Genomic DNA, 15560 nt, shown 5'->3' on the forward strand with positions numbered 1-15560 from the left:
TTTTTCAACACTACCCCACAACTCACCTCTTTCCCTTCTCAGCAGCTCAACCAAAATGAATAGGAGTAGAGTGTGGTGCTGTCCAGAATCAACCTCAAGTCCCTACATCTGTGTACTGGTGACAAAAGCTCTATGGCATAGGTTTGAAAAAGGCATAGTGTTTCCACTGGCAGCTGGTCACTAGTATGGTTTTAGCTCCATGCATGTTCCTGGTTTGGTGCGAGTTTTGACTCTAATGTAGGTTGTAACACTGAAACTGTTCTCATTGGGATATTTAATTATGATAAAAGCATTCATTCTAAACTTGTCCCTATATTTGGAATGAAACTGCTGCGACGACAGCCGAACAAATCTAGAGAAAACACTGCAACAAGGGCAAATTCTCCCAAACCAAAAGCACCAAAGTCTTGGTCAAACCTAGCCGTAAAAATGCTCCTGGGGTTGATTCTGGATAGCGCAACTTTTTTTTCTACAAATTTTTATCTGTGAAATATGCTCGCCAACAGGCTATGGGAGCAGATTGAAGGCCTTTTATAGAGGGAGAGAGAGAGAACACACCTGTCTGTCTGTTCTTCTGTTTTGTGTTTGAGTGCCAGTGGCCATCACAGCCTGCCTGTATCTCTGCCTCGGCCCTCACAGACCCCTCGTATCTGCCGGTGAACACTGACAAAACTTGCTTGTGCTTCTCTGCGTTGAAAGCAAATCTCAAATGGTGTGATTTACTGTTGTAGAACACTTCATTTCAGCATTAGGTGGGAGAATCCACTGTCATTTCAGAGTCGCTCCTTCCAGTAATGGGTATATGATTTTGTGCCTCTCTAGCACTTATAACTGCAAGAATGATGTTTTCACACTTGCACAAGGTAGGGACGTGTCAAGTGTCGTGAAACATTGTGTTATCTGGATGTACATGCGTGTCTGAGGGCCTGGCAGTGACATACTGTGCTTTTTCCCTGTTCTCAGTGGAGAGATTTTTATTTTTTTCTGCCTCCATTTTCACTGTTGAGTTGTTGTTTTTGGTGTCTCACTTGATTTGTATAGTTTGTTGTTTTGTATAAAAATGAAAAGTGAAACACAAAATATTTATAATTTTTGTATGGAGAAAAAAGAATGTAAAAAAAACTTGAGAAAATGGAAGTTATTTTTTATCGTGTTGGCTAAGAAGTGGCGTCAGGAAATCGTTACAAAAATACTGTCAGTTCTTCATTTGTAGCTAATGTGTGTTCACTACAGCAGCAAGGAGAGTCAATAATAAATTCATTTTGAATACAATCACAAACTGGTCCAGTCCGGCTGAGGAGCACTTCAGCGTCCGTCCATTACTATTCTGTTAGTGTTCACATACTGGCAGTAGTTTAGACATTCACATGCAGGGGACAAACTAAGCGTGCATAATAACATCATGTGACAGCATTTACACACAGGGCCAGAAAAACAGATTTTAACCCTCTGTTACACAGATAGGATCTTTTTATTGATATTGATGCAAGAAAATATCGTATTTTACATTGTGTCTCCCCATCTGGGCCGTTATGGTAAGATTCTCTGCACCACAGAGTTAAAAATCTGTTTTTTTTAGTCTGTTTAAATCCTGTCATGGACCCCAGCACCAATGCCTCTGCACAAAGGAACTAAGAAAACTCTGCATAGCAAGCATTCAGTTGCCTAATCCTTTGGTTTAGGAAACACAACCCAACAATGACACCTAGTGGAGCAGCTAGGGAGCATATTGGGACTATTTGGACATCACTACAGACGTCCAAAATACACACAAAACTATTTAGACTCTTCTCTTATCATGAACCAAAGCTATTTCTATGGGCTATTAATGTGAAACATAAATTTGTATTACTATTAAAAAAAAAAACAGTCAAAAGTTATTTTGCACAGGTGTATTTTTCCCTTTCATAATCAAAAAAATAAGCGACAAAGCCAAGTAAATAATTCAGATAAACACAAGTATGTAGTGTACATAAATAAAGCAACTGAAATGAGACTTCTCAAACATGTTTTACATTCTATAATGCGTGCAGACTTCATTTATATCAGCAACAGTACTCATAGTAACGTGTGGCCTTCATTTGAAGAGCTGAAAAACAAAGCATTTAGGATTTTTAGAAGCCTATGCAATTGCAAGTCAGTGGGAAATGAAACCATTACATCAGAATCCTACATACAGGTCTTTTCAAAATGTTATATTGTCTATTCTTCCTATCACAGGTCTAAGACTTCCAAATACTGGAAGAAAACAGAATGGCTTGCATGTGATGAGAAGAGAAGAGGAACTGCTGACAAATGCTGACAAGAAAAAAAATGTGTGAAAAACCTTCTAAGAGCATTTGATGAGCGATCAATTAGGAAAGACGTCTAAAAGTCCTGAACCTTCCCTTTCAGTTCCTGCCACAGCGGCTGTTTCCTCGTGCAGTCATGCCTTCCTCTGACCTTAGTGGTACTTCCTCCAGCGATCACGCTCTGCAAGAAGCAACCATTGACACACAGAGTTATTTCCAAATGGAGACAGAACGTGTCCGTGCAACCCATGATGTAAAGTATCACAGAGAGGGTTCAACACGTCACACACACTCACTTATATGAGGGTAACTCCACATGTAGCTGAGGACACAGTATCCTGCTAACAGCATGGCCACTCCGCCCACACCACCTTTCCTCACATCGATGTACCTCCTGTAATACCACTGCCAGCCTATGTGAAGAGAAGAGGGGGGACAAAAATAGATCAAAAGGAGAATAGAAGCAAGAACAGCTGTGAAATCTCCTCTTTAGTGTAAGGCATGACTGTGTGCAGTGTGTGGTCAAGAAATCTCAGGAGAGAGGATAATGGGCACACGGACCGCATGAGTTCTTATTGTATGCATCCATGTATGTGTATGATATTAATGTGTGATGTATGCTGACCTCTGTGCAGCATTTCCGCTGCCTCTCTGGGGTGGCGGGGGGTTTTGAGGGCCAGCCATCCGGGCAACTCCCTCAGCCTCACCTGCCCAAGACTCTGCTGTGTCAGGACACCTGCAAAGAACGTAGTCGTACCGTTATCCAGAAAGAATCAAGCATATTTACATACACTCACACACACGAGCAGCACTATCTTCCATGTTATTTAAAGGGTGACGGTACCCCCAGTTTCAGTCCCTCTCCACCAACCCTAAAGTAAGACACTACATCGGCAGTTCAACATTTGCACTTATACAGTATATATATGTGGAGGTAATGCCTGGTGTTATTGTCTTCTATCTCAAACATCTAGATATCACTTCAACTCAAAAAACATGTTTTAGTGTTTTTGACCCTCTCTCAAATACTGACCCCCAATTCCATAATCGGCAACGTTTTGTTTCCCGATCTCCTCCATCACCAACCCCTCATTAGCTCTCAGTGGCAGAGTCTGGAGAGGGAGAAGGAAAGGACGCGGGACGGAAGAGGAAGGAGCGGCATGGGGCGGCGTCCCTCCTGCCATGAACGGAGTGATTGATGGTGATGCTGGTGAGAGGAGTCCCGTCTTGTGACAGCCCACATTCAGCCCCTCGTTTGTGTTGGTTGTACTTCTTAGGGGTACGAGGAGGGGAGTTACAGGAGAGAGCAAAGAAGAGGTCGGTTTGGGTTGAGATGAACCTTCATCTTGCAGTGGGATTAAAGATGCTCCTTTGGACTTGACCAATGATAGCTCCATATCTTGAGAGCCGGTGCTGGGTGACCGGTCCGACTGAGCAACAGGTGTCAACAACCGGCTAACACCATGTTCATTGAGTGGTCCTCTAGTTTTGGTTTTGTTAGATCGGCCTAAAGTGGCTTTAACATCCTGGAGGGTAATCCTGGCCTGATGACCACTTCCCGATCCCCAGAACCTCTCCTTCCCAGATAGGTCCTCTCTTGTTTTCCCCTCCCCATCCTCCCAGACGCCGTCTCTTCCGTGTCTTGCACTATTTCCAACATCATCTCCTTTAGAGTCCTGAGAGACAGAAGAAGCTCTGGTTGCTGATAGGGATTGTGCAGCCTTCTCCCTCTGTGAGGCCTTCTTTTTAGGGGAACCTTTGGGTTTGGTGTCTGGGGACAGAAGGGCAGACTGGGTGTCTGGACCTTTCTCTGGAGTAGCTCTGGTCCCTGTCAGTGCTGATGTTCTGGAGGTTAAAGGGCCTGTCGCCAGGCTAAAGGGGGTCGAGACGGAGAGCAGGTCTTGCAAGGTAGATTTGGTTTCCTTCGGTGATGCTTCAGGAACTGGGCTGGACTTTGCAGCTTCTATCAGGGTGCGGAGACTCTTCTTTTTTGACTTAGAGAGGGAGGAACAGGGAGAGGGAGAGGGAGAGGGAGATGGAGATGGAGATGGAGATGGAGATGGAGAGGAGGAGACAGAGATGGTGGAAGAGGAGGACGCAGCGGCCATCTTGATTTGATCGGCCAGCTTCTGTTTCTTCTTCTTAGTTGATGCTGAAAGTGACGTAGAACTTGGGGATGATAATGAGGACAGTGACAGCGATGAGGACGATGTATTCGCACTCTTCAAAGGTGTCGCTGGTGATGATGACTCTGATAATGGTAGTGATGCTGACGATAATGCGGACACCTTCTTACTTTTCTTTGTTTGCGGAGTTGTTGTTGATGATAACGTCGGTATGGCTTTCTTGCTCTTTGGTGTTTTTTCTGCCAATGCTGAGGTCAGCTGAGAGGACAATGGCGGTAAAGACGATGCCCTCTGACTCACGGTGACATCATGTTGGGTTGGAGGAGGCTTGGAGCGCTCTGCTGCCTTGCAGTGCGGCAGGTGGCTCTTCAATCTCTTGAAAGGTTTCCCGCAGAATGGGCACACCTCTGTAAAGACAGGAACAGAGGAACAGACTGGTCTTGTGTAGCTCGAATGGGTAGAACATGGCACCAACACTGCCAGGGGAAACTCATGCTAAAAATGTATGAACTCATGGAACTGTAGGATACTTCAGATAAAAGCATCCACCAGAATATTTGAATAGGAAATCTATGAATTATATGTTGCTTGATGCACATTTTGTTTTCTTTGCCAACTACAAACATTAGGCGGAGCAAAAGCCTTACAACAGAGACCCTATCCACACAGACTAATACATTATATAGGCTATTATGAGAAGCATGTGAACTGTGACCTTTGCATCAAAGGAAAAGAGGGCCTATTAAAGACCTTATAAGTATAGACAGTATGAGAATTTAATATTCTATGGTACATACCATAACAAAACAGACGTAATCCTACAATTAATTTTAGAAAGATACTACACAAATCCCTATAGGAATATTACTGGCATATTATAATGATACCATAGGAGATAAAAATACAATAAAGTAGGCCTACTGTAAGGTCATTATAAACTCACCATTATCTACCACAGACACAGGAATATGATTGTTTTCACTTACCTGAGCTCATTTTGCACGGGTCTGCAAAACAGCCAATCAGAGTCAAGCATGTTCCAAAACTTTCATAAATGCAATACTCTCTCTGGCGTCATACAACCTTCGCACACTAAACGCACTTCATTATTTTGGAAACGCGTCCTCGCGCTACAGACGTCTGATGCCAGTTATCTTCGGGGTTCAGATTCATTCACAGCAGTAGTTGGTGTTTTTGGTACTTTCCACTTAGAGGGTAGGTTGGCTAGTTTTCCTAACTGTAATATAAAACCTCCTTGAACTGTACACGATTATGTTGAGTACGGCATGGAGGTATTAGTACAGTTATGAAAAGACCCTTTGGGTCGCACGCAGAGAGCCTGAGTGTAAATTGCCAAATTAAACCAAAATTAAGTTCAAAAAGTTGTTATATAATTGCTTGTCCGATATTAAACCTGGAAACCTGATCTGCTGAGTAATAACGGGGCTGTCTGATATATTATTATATTATTATACGCACTGTTCCTGTTTTTAGTGGGTGTGGTCAGTGACGAGATTTGGGAGCAGTCGCTGGCCAAAGACTACAAGTGAAGCAAGAGGTCTCACTCCCGCCTCCTTCCGTCTTCGCTTAAATCCTGTTTGGCAGACTAGACTAGACTGCTACTGTTTTGGCTGCGAGTAAATGAACCTGTCTCATATTCAGTCCAATATCCTTTTCTTCTGCGGAAGGCTTAATTGATTTAGTCACAGCTTAATGTGTAAGGTTATTAATGTACTGGTAGCGTTGTGAGACATTTCTTTAAAATATAAAGTAAAAAAAAAAAAAGTTTAGCAGGTGATCCTGTTTTGTAGCCTACTAAAAATTATGGATGTCAGTAATGAATATTAATGTTTTTGCATAAATTGGCTGCTGTCCAAATATTTCTTAATCTTATAATTTTAGACTGTTGTATGCTGTTCAGACAAAGGCTTCCATGAACTGGAGTAGGATGTGAACTATCTTGATAGTTACGGCAGTGCTTTGGGAGAAGAGGAATACAGGCCTTCTTTACTTTTTACTCAATCCGATCAAGGAGAACACAAGCATGTTCTTATATATCTTATGATTTAAGTGTCTGAATATATTATACTGTTTTGTTTGTAGGCCAGGACCCAAGTTTGCCTTTTGATCTTGTTCTGCAAAAACACCTTTCACATAAACTTCAGGAGAGGTTTTATGGATATGTTTCAAAACATACAAAAACTGTATTTGTACATGTAGATGACATTTATTTTAAAAATGTTTTGGTGCTGAAGATACATTTTCTTCTTACGTGTATCTGACAATGTATATCTGCAAGTATATCCAAATTATATATTTGGTCACTTAAAATATACTTCAAAATGAATCTCATCTACATGTACAAATACAATTTGGGCCATTTTTTGAATATTTTGAATCATAGCCTAGACATATTCTTAAGTACATGGGAAATGTATTTTTCCCCGTATGGCATAACATTATTATGAATAAACAATATTTAGCAATATAATGAATGAAGAAGTGGCAAATGTCATTAGAAAAGTGTATTTTATTGATACGGTTAGAGTGGCACGAGACTTGACACAGAGGAATGAATTTCAAGAAGTGATGAAAGAATTACACCAAATATAACTAGGCCTACAGCAAAAGTTATCTTCATTGGAAAGGCATTGATTTGAGACACATTCAGAATGGGAAATAAAATATGCCATTTCTACAACCATTTACATATAAGGAGATAAACTTGAAGACTATTTACATGGCAACAGATTACAGTATGTACAAGGCCAGGATTGGAAGCACAGTGAAGCTCACAGCAGCTCCATTTTAGGAGGAAGGCTACAGACTGTTGATTTGAACAGTCTCAAGAGAAGGCACAGGGTGATTTGGCAGAAAAACACTGATTTTACACAGTGCCTGGAAGTTGTCCTCTAATAAAGATCGGCCCACTAGAGAATGCAGTCACTCAAAAAAAGTATTCACCTGCAATAACTTTTTCTACAGTTTGCTGTGCTAAAAATTCAAAATACATTTTTTTTAAAGGGAAATCCCAAATAGCACAAGATAATGCACACGACAGTGTGCAAAAAACCCCAATAAGGGTGAATACTATTTGAGAGAAGCCTGGAATAACAACTCAATGCCAACAGGAACACGCTCACATGACAGGTTACATCTTACCATAACAATATTGGTTACAGTATATTCTGAAAATCTACATCAAGTAGAGCAAATCTCTGTACATCTATTAACAGACATTCATCATTCAGGCAAACAAGGTCAGTCTGTCCCTTTATAAGGCAACTAACGGGAAGGGAGTAGAGGGGGGGGGGGGGGCTGGGCCAACGTTCAGGGGTCAAAGCCAGGAGGATACAGTACCAACTTCCAACCAGCTAACGGTACCGAGGCCTGGCTGAGCCTCGCCGCTCTGCCACCCAGATTAGGATTAGATTATTCAGATAGTTCAACAACAATGACATCATCGCTAACAGTGGTTTCCATTCAACCCTGAGAAAACAGTGGACTGCCTGTTCACTAACTGGCACACCTGCCTAATGTGGCTGTGTGTGTGCACATTTGTATGTGTGTGTTTTGCCCTGTGGATGTCCAACAAACACAGAGGCATAATTTGTAAATTGTGTGAGACACATCATAGAAACTGGCATTTTGATTATTCATTTGAAGAGAGCTTTATCTTAAATTCTGCACACATACAGAGGGGCTGCGCACGCATACAGGCACAAATGCAGGATTTAAACAGTGATTAAGTTTCCATTAAGACGTTATGTAGAAAAGCATTGTGGTTTCATCCTGGCTCTCTCACAGTCAGAGTCCTGTGCTGTGAGGCGACTCTCGGTCAGAGGAGCGGGTCTCAGAGGGCGAGGCGGCGGGTGTCGGGTCTTATCCAACATCCAGCCGCTCCTGTCCCGACTGCCACAGCCAGGCCGCCCTCCTGGCCTCGGCCCCTACCTCACCCTGAACCAACTACAAGGCCAACTCTTCGAAAGAGGAGAGTAAAAACTAACATAAAAACGACAGAAGAAGAACGCTGAAATTCTATCTGATTCTTCTGTGAGGCTGGTCTCTCCCAAGCCCTCCTAAGGGGGAAGCGGGGGGCTGGTGGGGGTCCCCATTCAGGTCCTCCATTTTCACAGGCAGAGAGGGGTCATTGGAGCATGAGCTGTTTGAGGTTGTCGTGGAGAATGGTGTCCTTGACGTCCCGGAACACCAGCCTGATGTTCTCGGTGTTGATGGCCGTGGTGAAGTGGTGGTACAGGGGCTTCTGGCTGGCGTCGCGCCGCTTCCCCCGGAAACACTCCACCATGAAGGCCTGGACGTCCCGCAGGCTGTGCTCGGGCCCGGTGTAGTCGTCAAAGTAGTCCTTGAGCGGAACGTTCTTGACCTTCTCCTCCAGCAGGTCCGTTTTGTTGAGGAAGAGGATGATGGAGACGTTGATGAAGACGCGGTTGTTGACGATGGTCTCGAAGATGTTGAGCGACTCGCGCAGCCGGTTGGTCTGCCTGTCCTCCATCAACACCTGATCATGACAACAGAACAGCATGGAGTGAGTAATGTTACTACTGCCAATACTACTATTATTAATGTTGTTACTGTAGGAGTAGTAGAAGTAATAATAATAATAATAATGATGATAGGAGAGGAAGAATTTGTAAAATGCTTACAATAAATATAAGGGGCAGTATCAAAGCAAGAGAGAAACACAAACGCCCATAAAAAGAAAAAAACATGAATACGGAATAGCAATTTATATGTTTGTTTTGTTAAAGACATCTGGAAAATTGGAAATACATATGAGACTTGAATACACATAATAAACAGAGTATGCATATAGACACAGCGTGCAATGATGACTTATCAAAAAGTCACTGCACATTATCTGCTAGAGCAAACCGATTAATGTGTCACTTATCATGCTATCTGAAGTGTGTGTGCTTGCTTGTGTGCGAGAGAAAATTAGATGCTTTGTGCACAGCGTGTGTGTGTGGGACAGGAGCGAGTTTTCACCTGGTCGTATTCGGAGGAGGAGACGAGGAAAAGGATGGAGGTGACCGAGTCAAAACACTCGAACCAGCGCCTCCTTTCTGACCGCTGCCCTCCCACGTCCACCATCTTGAACGGCACGTTCTTGATCTCAAAGTCATACTCGTGGATGCCCTTGGTGGGCTTACGGGCCAGCAGGACGTCCTGTTGAGTGGGAACATAAGTCTGGTGGAGAGACGGGGAGACCCAATGAATGAATGACTGAATGAACATGAAAGACAGAAGGACACATGTTGTGGCAAATAAGCTCTTCCATCAAATTCCTGTTATAAGACTGGTAGCAGTTTCCGCATTTAGTACACCAAGGCCCTGTTCACACAGGACTGGTAATATGTGAAGACCTTATGTAATTACTGAAGTACCCCCAACCTCTGTGTTTCATGAAATGCTGTCACACAGGATAATTTGCTGAATTCACTGGTGCCCTAAAGCTTATTGTATAACATCAAAATTTTACAATTCATCAATTTCTTTGCTTTGCTAAAACTTTGAAGTTTGAGCCAAAAATGCACTGAAAACCTTCTTAGATTAATCGACAATGACAATAATTGTTACTTGCAGCACTATTGGCTAAAATCTAAAATCATGACATTTTACATCCCAGCTATGAGAAGTAATTTGGGGGAAATCACAGAGTATATTAATAATAATACATTATATTTGTATAGCGCTTTTCTAGATACTCAAAGACGCTTTACATAGTAAACAACAAAACACATAACAGACAATATCAATGAATAAGACAGAGAATAGAACATAGCAAGTAGGGAGACCTGACCAGGAGGTCAAAAGAGATTTTAAAAGCAGTTTTGAAAAGGTATGTTTTAAGGGATTTCTTAATGAATGAACGGTCCTCTGGAGTTACACACAGCATGTAAAAACGACGTTACCAGACCTCACCCAGCAAAATTAATCCAGTTGGAATAGGGCTTAACCTCCACATGGTAATGCTTGAAACATCTATTACACGTACACACAGCGTGCTGAAGCATTAGCATGCCCCTTGCTTCTCTCATTTCCCATATGGCAAGGCAGAGGTGACACCGTTGCCAGTGTTCTCGTCGTAAAAGTGGTCAGTTGATCAAAGAGCTTCTTTGCCAAAACGTCAGTGTATTCCTTAAACACTGCTGTCTGGGCTGCTGAACAACAATCTGGGTTGTTTGTCAGACTGAAGTATCTGGAATGTCTAGACATGTTGCAATATTAAATATAACGTCTACATGACTGAATATAACAATCAGTGTAAGCAAAAAACAACTTACCAGCTCGCCAAGCTTATCCACATTATCCAAGAAATACTTCACTGACTCGCCCTGCGGAAAGAGAGCGAGGAGAGGGAGGAGAAAGGGGGGGGGGATTTGCATGTTAATTCTATACAATTCATCAGATTCAGTCATTTTAAACACCAACTACAATAAATGTACAGGAGTTTGCATGTGCCACATCATTGTGCCACACTCATCAATCAGAAGAAATCTGTTGCTTCTGAAGAAATGGGGAACTACCACAGATTGAATAAGTCTTTACCTGCAGCAGCCTCAGTGAGCCACAGAGGGAATCTGTGCGTTTTCATAGATGTTTGTCTCTTTCAAAAGTGTGAGTGTCTGCCTGAGAGCCGAGCCTGCACTGAGCATGTGAAACAGGATGCAAACTAGTTTGTGTTACAGACAGTACACACGTGTTTGTCAGTGTGCCTTTGATGTATAAAGAAGTGTGCCTGGGTGTGTGTGTGTGTGTCTGTTCAGAGGTGTTTTTTCTAGACCGTTCTGACGCTGTTCTTGAACAATTAGTGCATGCCCAGACACGAGACTGCCAAGACTGGGATGCATTCCTTTATCTGTGTGTGTGTGTGTCCTGTACTCACACACACACACCAGAAAATGACTACAAAATAACAAATTTTACTCATGTCCTTTCTCCTGTGTCCCTCTACTATAATGCACCACACCTTTTGAGGTTATTGTTTTGCAAATATCAGCCCATGCATAACAGAATAACCCAGCCCAACGCTCATATTGTAACATTCAAATGACTTCAGTGCTACTGGCTGTTTGGGCTGGGTATCTCTTTGTGTTAGTAGCCACTTTTCCCTCTCTGTAAATTTCTGTACTCATCTTTTGATCTTTACAAAACTCACCCAACCTGAAAAACCTGTGTGTGTTTGTGTGTTTGCACGTGTGTGTGTGTGTGTGTCTAAGGCTAAGATTACACAGGGGAGGAGTAGGATGGGTAGCTGCTGAGCTAAAGCCACAGAAAAAAACTAGATACCTGTCCATGCAGCTAATTCTATTCTGGCCACAATTCTGGCTCCGCTTTTGAGTTTAGAAGCTCAGATCTGAGATAACTAATTTGGTTTCGACATCGTCAAAAATCCATCAGATCAAAAGGAGAATAGAAACAAGAACAGCAATGCTTCTGACGCTCTCTTTCTGTTCATTGTAAGGCATGGCTTTGTGTGTGTGTGTGTGCCCTGTAAAAGCAAAACTGAAACTTCAGGTTATATAACACTGCCAGCATCTCGTTCTAAAAGTAGCAACATTATACTCACAGCAGGTTTACTATGCATTTTGTGTGACTTAACAGTGCATGGCACTGATCAGAAAATATCGGGAGAGGGAGCGAGAGAAAGTGTGTACGCTTGATTTTAAAGACACACTTGCTTGAACTTTGCACTACTCCGAGCGAGAGGAGCCATGTGTGGCTTCAGCCTGCGTACATGTGTTTTTAATGATAATTACAAGTCAGCCTGAAGGCATCTGTGATTTGTGATGCAAATATACATACAGGGCATGGTCAAAACACAATGGGGTGTATTTACTGGCAGAGGATAAGCTCAGTCTTCCCTAACAAGAGCAGGGAAAAGTAAAAATGCCACTAACAGAACAACTCTGGGTGATCGCTTTTGCTCTGTAACACATTTCTCTCTAAACGGGAGTGATCATCGCTGGTATGATAATGATGTTAATCATTGCCATGGTCGTTTATTCACCAGATGTAATTCACACTGAGCTGTTTTATGGGAGGATCCTCCAATGGTGTTTGAGATGGCATTTGAAAAGAGCATCGTGCACCATTATAGAGCCACAATGAATGCAGAAAGCCTTTAAAGATATTATTTTTTGAGTAACCATAGTTTGTATGTGTGTACTCCTGTGAATGTGTTGTGGGGTGAAATCAAGAAGACAAAAACTTAGGAAAAAGGCAGGAGAAGAGGAATCTCCCAGCACAAACAGAAGGGGGTTGTGTGTCCAACATAATATGCAAATTCAGAGTTACATCCCTGATAATGCCAAAAGGATGACAGGTTGTGGGGGGTTGTAGTGCATTTGCGTGTGTGTGTGTGTGTGTGTTTGTACTTATGCTTGGGTGTGTGACACCGTTAGTGTGTTTGTGTGCAAATAACAGTGTGTGGGAGAGCCAGGGTTGTGTTTGTAAGCATAAAGCTGTTTAACTACAGATCAACATTCCAGCTCTGATCGCACTTATTCCCCATTCTGTCTGCACAACAAGCTGTGAGAGGCTAACAAAACGCCATTGAGAACAGTTCAGGCTTATGCAACAGACAAAAATTGTATATTCTCCTTTCTCTCTTGACTGAATGTAACTTTGAGCAGCGTTTCCCCTGTTCACTCTGCAGTGGCGGCCTCCCAACGGCTGGAAAATGTAAAAAGTTCATTCTCTGGCCCGACTGCCTGCCTAAAATAAGCAAATCTGAGTCAAATGCAGCACGATTAGTCATTAAGTCAAGATGAAAGCATCTGAAAAAAGAGACATTTTTAAATCACAGCAGGTGCTGGAACTGATACCAAGAATAAGAGTGGAAGCAAAGCAAGATCCCAGAACCTACATGAACATACTGTCGACCACCGCTGTTATTCTAGGGGAAAAGTCAGTGTGCTAAGAGATGCCTGCTGACAGCCCAGACATAAGGAGAGGGGAGGTGTAAACAGGAAGCTGACTAAATCACATGTCTGAGTGCTCTGAGAGAGAGAGAGAGAGAGAGAGAGAGAGAGAAAGAGAGTGGGAGAGAGAGGGAGAGAGAAAGTCAGAAAGACAGAGAGAGTGGGAGGGAGAGAGACAGAGAGAGAGAAAGAAAAGGGAGGACTGATGCGAGGAAGAGGAAAATCACTTTCACTTTCTATTTACATTGCTGTTGCCCTGGCCTTGGGAGTCACTAACTACGCCCTTAGCATAAGACCAACTTGAAACCAGAGAAGACCCAAACTCTTTACCCCACTGCTAGTTTTGGTGTTTGTTTTCAATCCAAATGATGTTGCAGAGCCGGGATGTTGTAAACACTCACCAAAAGTCACGTTTCAGACTACAGTCCACTTCCAGACACTGATGGACGAGTGTCTACAGACTCGGCCTTTAACTGCTAGTGGATAATGGCTTATAATGGTTTATAATGACTGGTGGATTAATGAAGGCCTTGTTGGCACATGAAGTCACTATGAGCACCGATGTGGAAAAAACCTTTGACATGTGCATTTATGTCTGGCTCCCTGGCCTCTCAGACCAGCATAGTGTGTGCAAGTGTGTGTATGATTGTGTGTGTGTGTGTGTGTGTGTGTGTGGGCGTATGTGTGAAGGGCCACTTACCAGCTGAAACTCCCTGCGGCGGTCGTAGGCGTTCTGTATCCCCGAGTCTGCCCACAGGGCTTTGATGGAGGGCAGGTACTGCAGGAAGACGGATGTCTCCACCTGGCCGTGAGCCATCATGGCCGACCGTGTGTCGAATGCCATCAAGCTCTCCCCGTGCTCATGGTTGTCCGGGCAACCCCACGGGATGTGCAGCTTCTCCCGGGCGTCCACCAGCACACGTATACCTGGAGAGGAGATGGAGGGACAACATTAGGAGAGACACACACGCACTTGCACTGCTAATATCTCTACATCAGGCAGCCCGGATGTCAAAATGAAGCCCAGGTTTGGGTGGCGGCAGAGAAGGACACGTGAACAGCATCCTATCCAACTACAACTTGATACTGCCACTCCTCAAACCTATTATATTGTCTGGTAACAGTCAGTGACCGTGAACTAACAACAGTGATGTAGCGGTTAGATAAAAAGAGTAAACTACTATACTACTTAGATGGCATCACAACCACCAAGATAAATACAAATCACTTATACTATCAGAAGAGAATTAATTCATTTAGCCCTTAAAAGAACATATCCTCATATATCTTACATCAAATTAAACTACGTGTTATGATATATAATGTGAATTTACCTCATAATGATTCTTGTCAGTCTAAAAAGGCGAGTACTGCACTCCGCAAAACCAAAAGGTGGGTAAACTGACTTTAAGTGGGTTTAGCCTCCATTACATCCCTGGTTGAGCAACAACAAAACTAGCCTAAGGGTAATAAAACTGCTAGCCTGTGTGCTGTTTATGAAGGCAGATATACGTTATGGTATTGCTACACAGCTAGCTAACACCTTTGGGGGAGATTTCAGCAGAAACATGGGTTCATATGGGTGTGCCGACAGCAGATGGAGACTGTTTATGTGTGTCTTCGTACCCAACCCAGCACTGCTAAACAGATGTGGAAACTTTCCCATTTTAAAGGCCTTTCTACCGGAGCAAAGTTGACTCTTTCGCACTTTATTCCTCGTCGAAATGTACCACCCATTAGCTCGGAGGTTACCTTTGATAACATTGCTGTAAATAGTGGCTCTGAACTCCTCTCTGGCTTGCTGGTCGAAGTCCTGGCCGTGGATGATCCGCATTTGTTTGAGGAAAGTCGACTTGCCGCTCTCGCCAGCGCCCAGCAGCAGGATCTTCACCAGCCGTTTCACGTAGGTTTTCTCCTTGGAAATACATTTGTCGATCTCCTTGGACTTTCTGAGCTGCTCCACCTCGCTGTTGTTGAGGAGACAGACGGGCAGACAAACTTTTAACACGGACCTGGACGGCAGGAAATCCGCCATGTTCGCACAAACTTCATCGATGCTGATTTGGTGCGCGTTCGCGGGGCGCAGAGGCGAGCGCGGAACCAAGCCCCTTCCCTAAACTCAGGAAGTGATGGTGAATATTTACCATATCTATCTTTTGTTTCGTCAGCACGTCCTGATTTATGTCCTGACATACATT

At 43.2% G+C, this 15560-nt stretch overlaps 2 protein-coding genes across 3 annotated transcripts; both read right to left on the reverse strand.

The window, feature by feature from the left end:
* Positions 1-2331: 2331 nt before the first annotated feature.
* Positions 2332-5748, reverse strand: LOC139665577 (mitochondrial nucleoid-associated protein 1). The gene is made up of 5 exons (XM_071544638.1): positions 5404-5748; positions 3325-4824; positions 2917-3027; positions 2588-2704; positions 2332-2472 (listed from the first exon to the last, which is right to left on the reverse strand). Exons 1-5 carry the CDS (start codon positions 5411-5413, stop codon positions 2444-2446), a joined length of 1767 nt encoding a protein of 588 aa, XP_071400739.1. The 5' UTR covers positions 5414-5748; the 3' UTR covers positions 2332-2443.
* A 1163-nt stretch (positions 5749-6911) lies between these two features.
* On the reverse strand, positions 6912-15409 carry LOC139665584 (guanine nucleotide-binding protein subunit alpha-13-like). Of its 2 annotated transcripts, XM_071544645.1 has the most exons (5): positions 15115-15409; positions 14063-14289; positions 10723-10773; positions 9425-9625; positions 6912-8936 (listed from the first exon to the last, which is right to left on the reverse strand). In XM_071544645.1, exons 1-5 carry the CDS (start codon positions 15395-15397, stop codon positions 8565-8567), a joined length of 1134 nt encoding a protein of 377 aa, XP_071400746.1. In that variant the 5' UTR covers positions 15398-15409; the 3' UTR covers positions 6912-8564. The 2 variants fall into 2 exon arrangements, with proteins under 2 accessions (XP_071400746.1, XP_071400747.1); XM_071544646.1 differs by lacking the exon at positions 10723-10773.
* Between the last annotated feature and the right edge of the window lie 151 nt (positions 15410-15560).

Source organism: Centroberyx affinis, unplaced genomic scaffold (genome assembly GCF_046629955.1).
Source record: "Centroberyx affinis isolate AG114_WGS23_722 - 3 ecotype Tasmania unplaced genomic scaffold, CSIRO-AGI_Caff_v1 ptg004623l_1, whole genome shotgun sequence".
NCBI lineage: Eukaryota > Metazoa > Chordata > Actinopteri > Beryciformes > Berycidae > Centroberyx > Centroberyx affinis.

Bases quoted from the DNA above. Each gene is read 5' to 3' on its own strand.
- LOC139665577 (XM_071544638.1), bottom strand. The intron at 3,028-3,324 runs GTCAGTATTTGA...CGTTCTTTGCAG, and splicing joins TGCCGATTATGGAATTGGGG to GTGTCCTGACACAGCAGAGT. The intron at 2,705-2,916 runs GTCAGCATACAT...CTCTTCACATAG, and splicing joins AGCGGAAATGCTGCACAGAG to GCTGGCAGTGGTATTACAGG.
- LOC139665584 (XM_071544645.1), bottom strand. From the start codon at position 15,397: ATGGCGGATTTCCTGCCGTCCAGGTCCGTGTTAAAAGTTTGTCTGCCC. The intron at 14,290-15,114 runs GTAACCTCCGAG...TCTCCTCTCCAG, and splicing joins TTACAGCAATGTTATCAAAG to GTATACGTGTGCTGGTGGAC. The intron at 9,626-10,722 runs GTAAGTTGTTTT...TCTCTCCACCAG, and splicing joins TGGATAAGCTTGGCGAGCTG to ACTTATGTTCCCACTCAACA.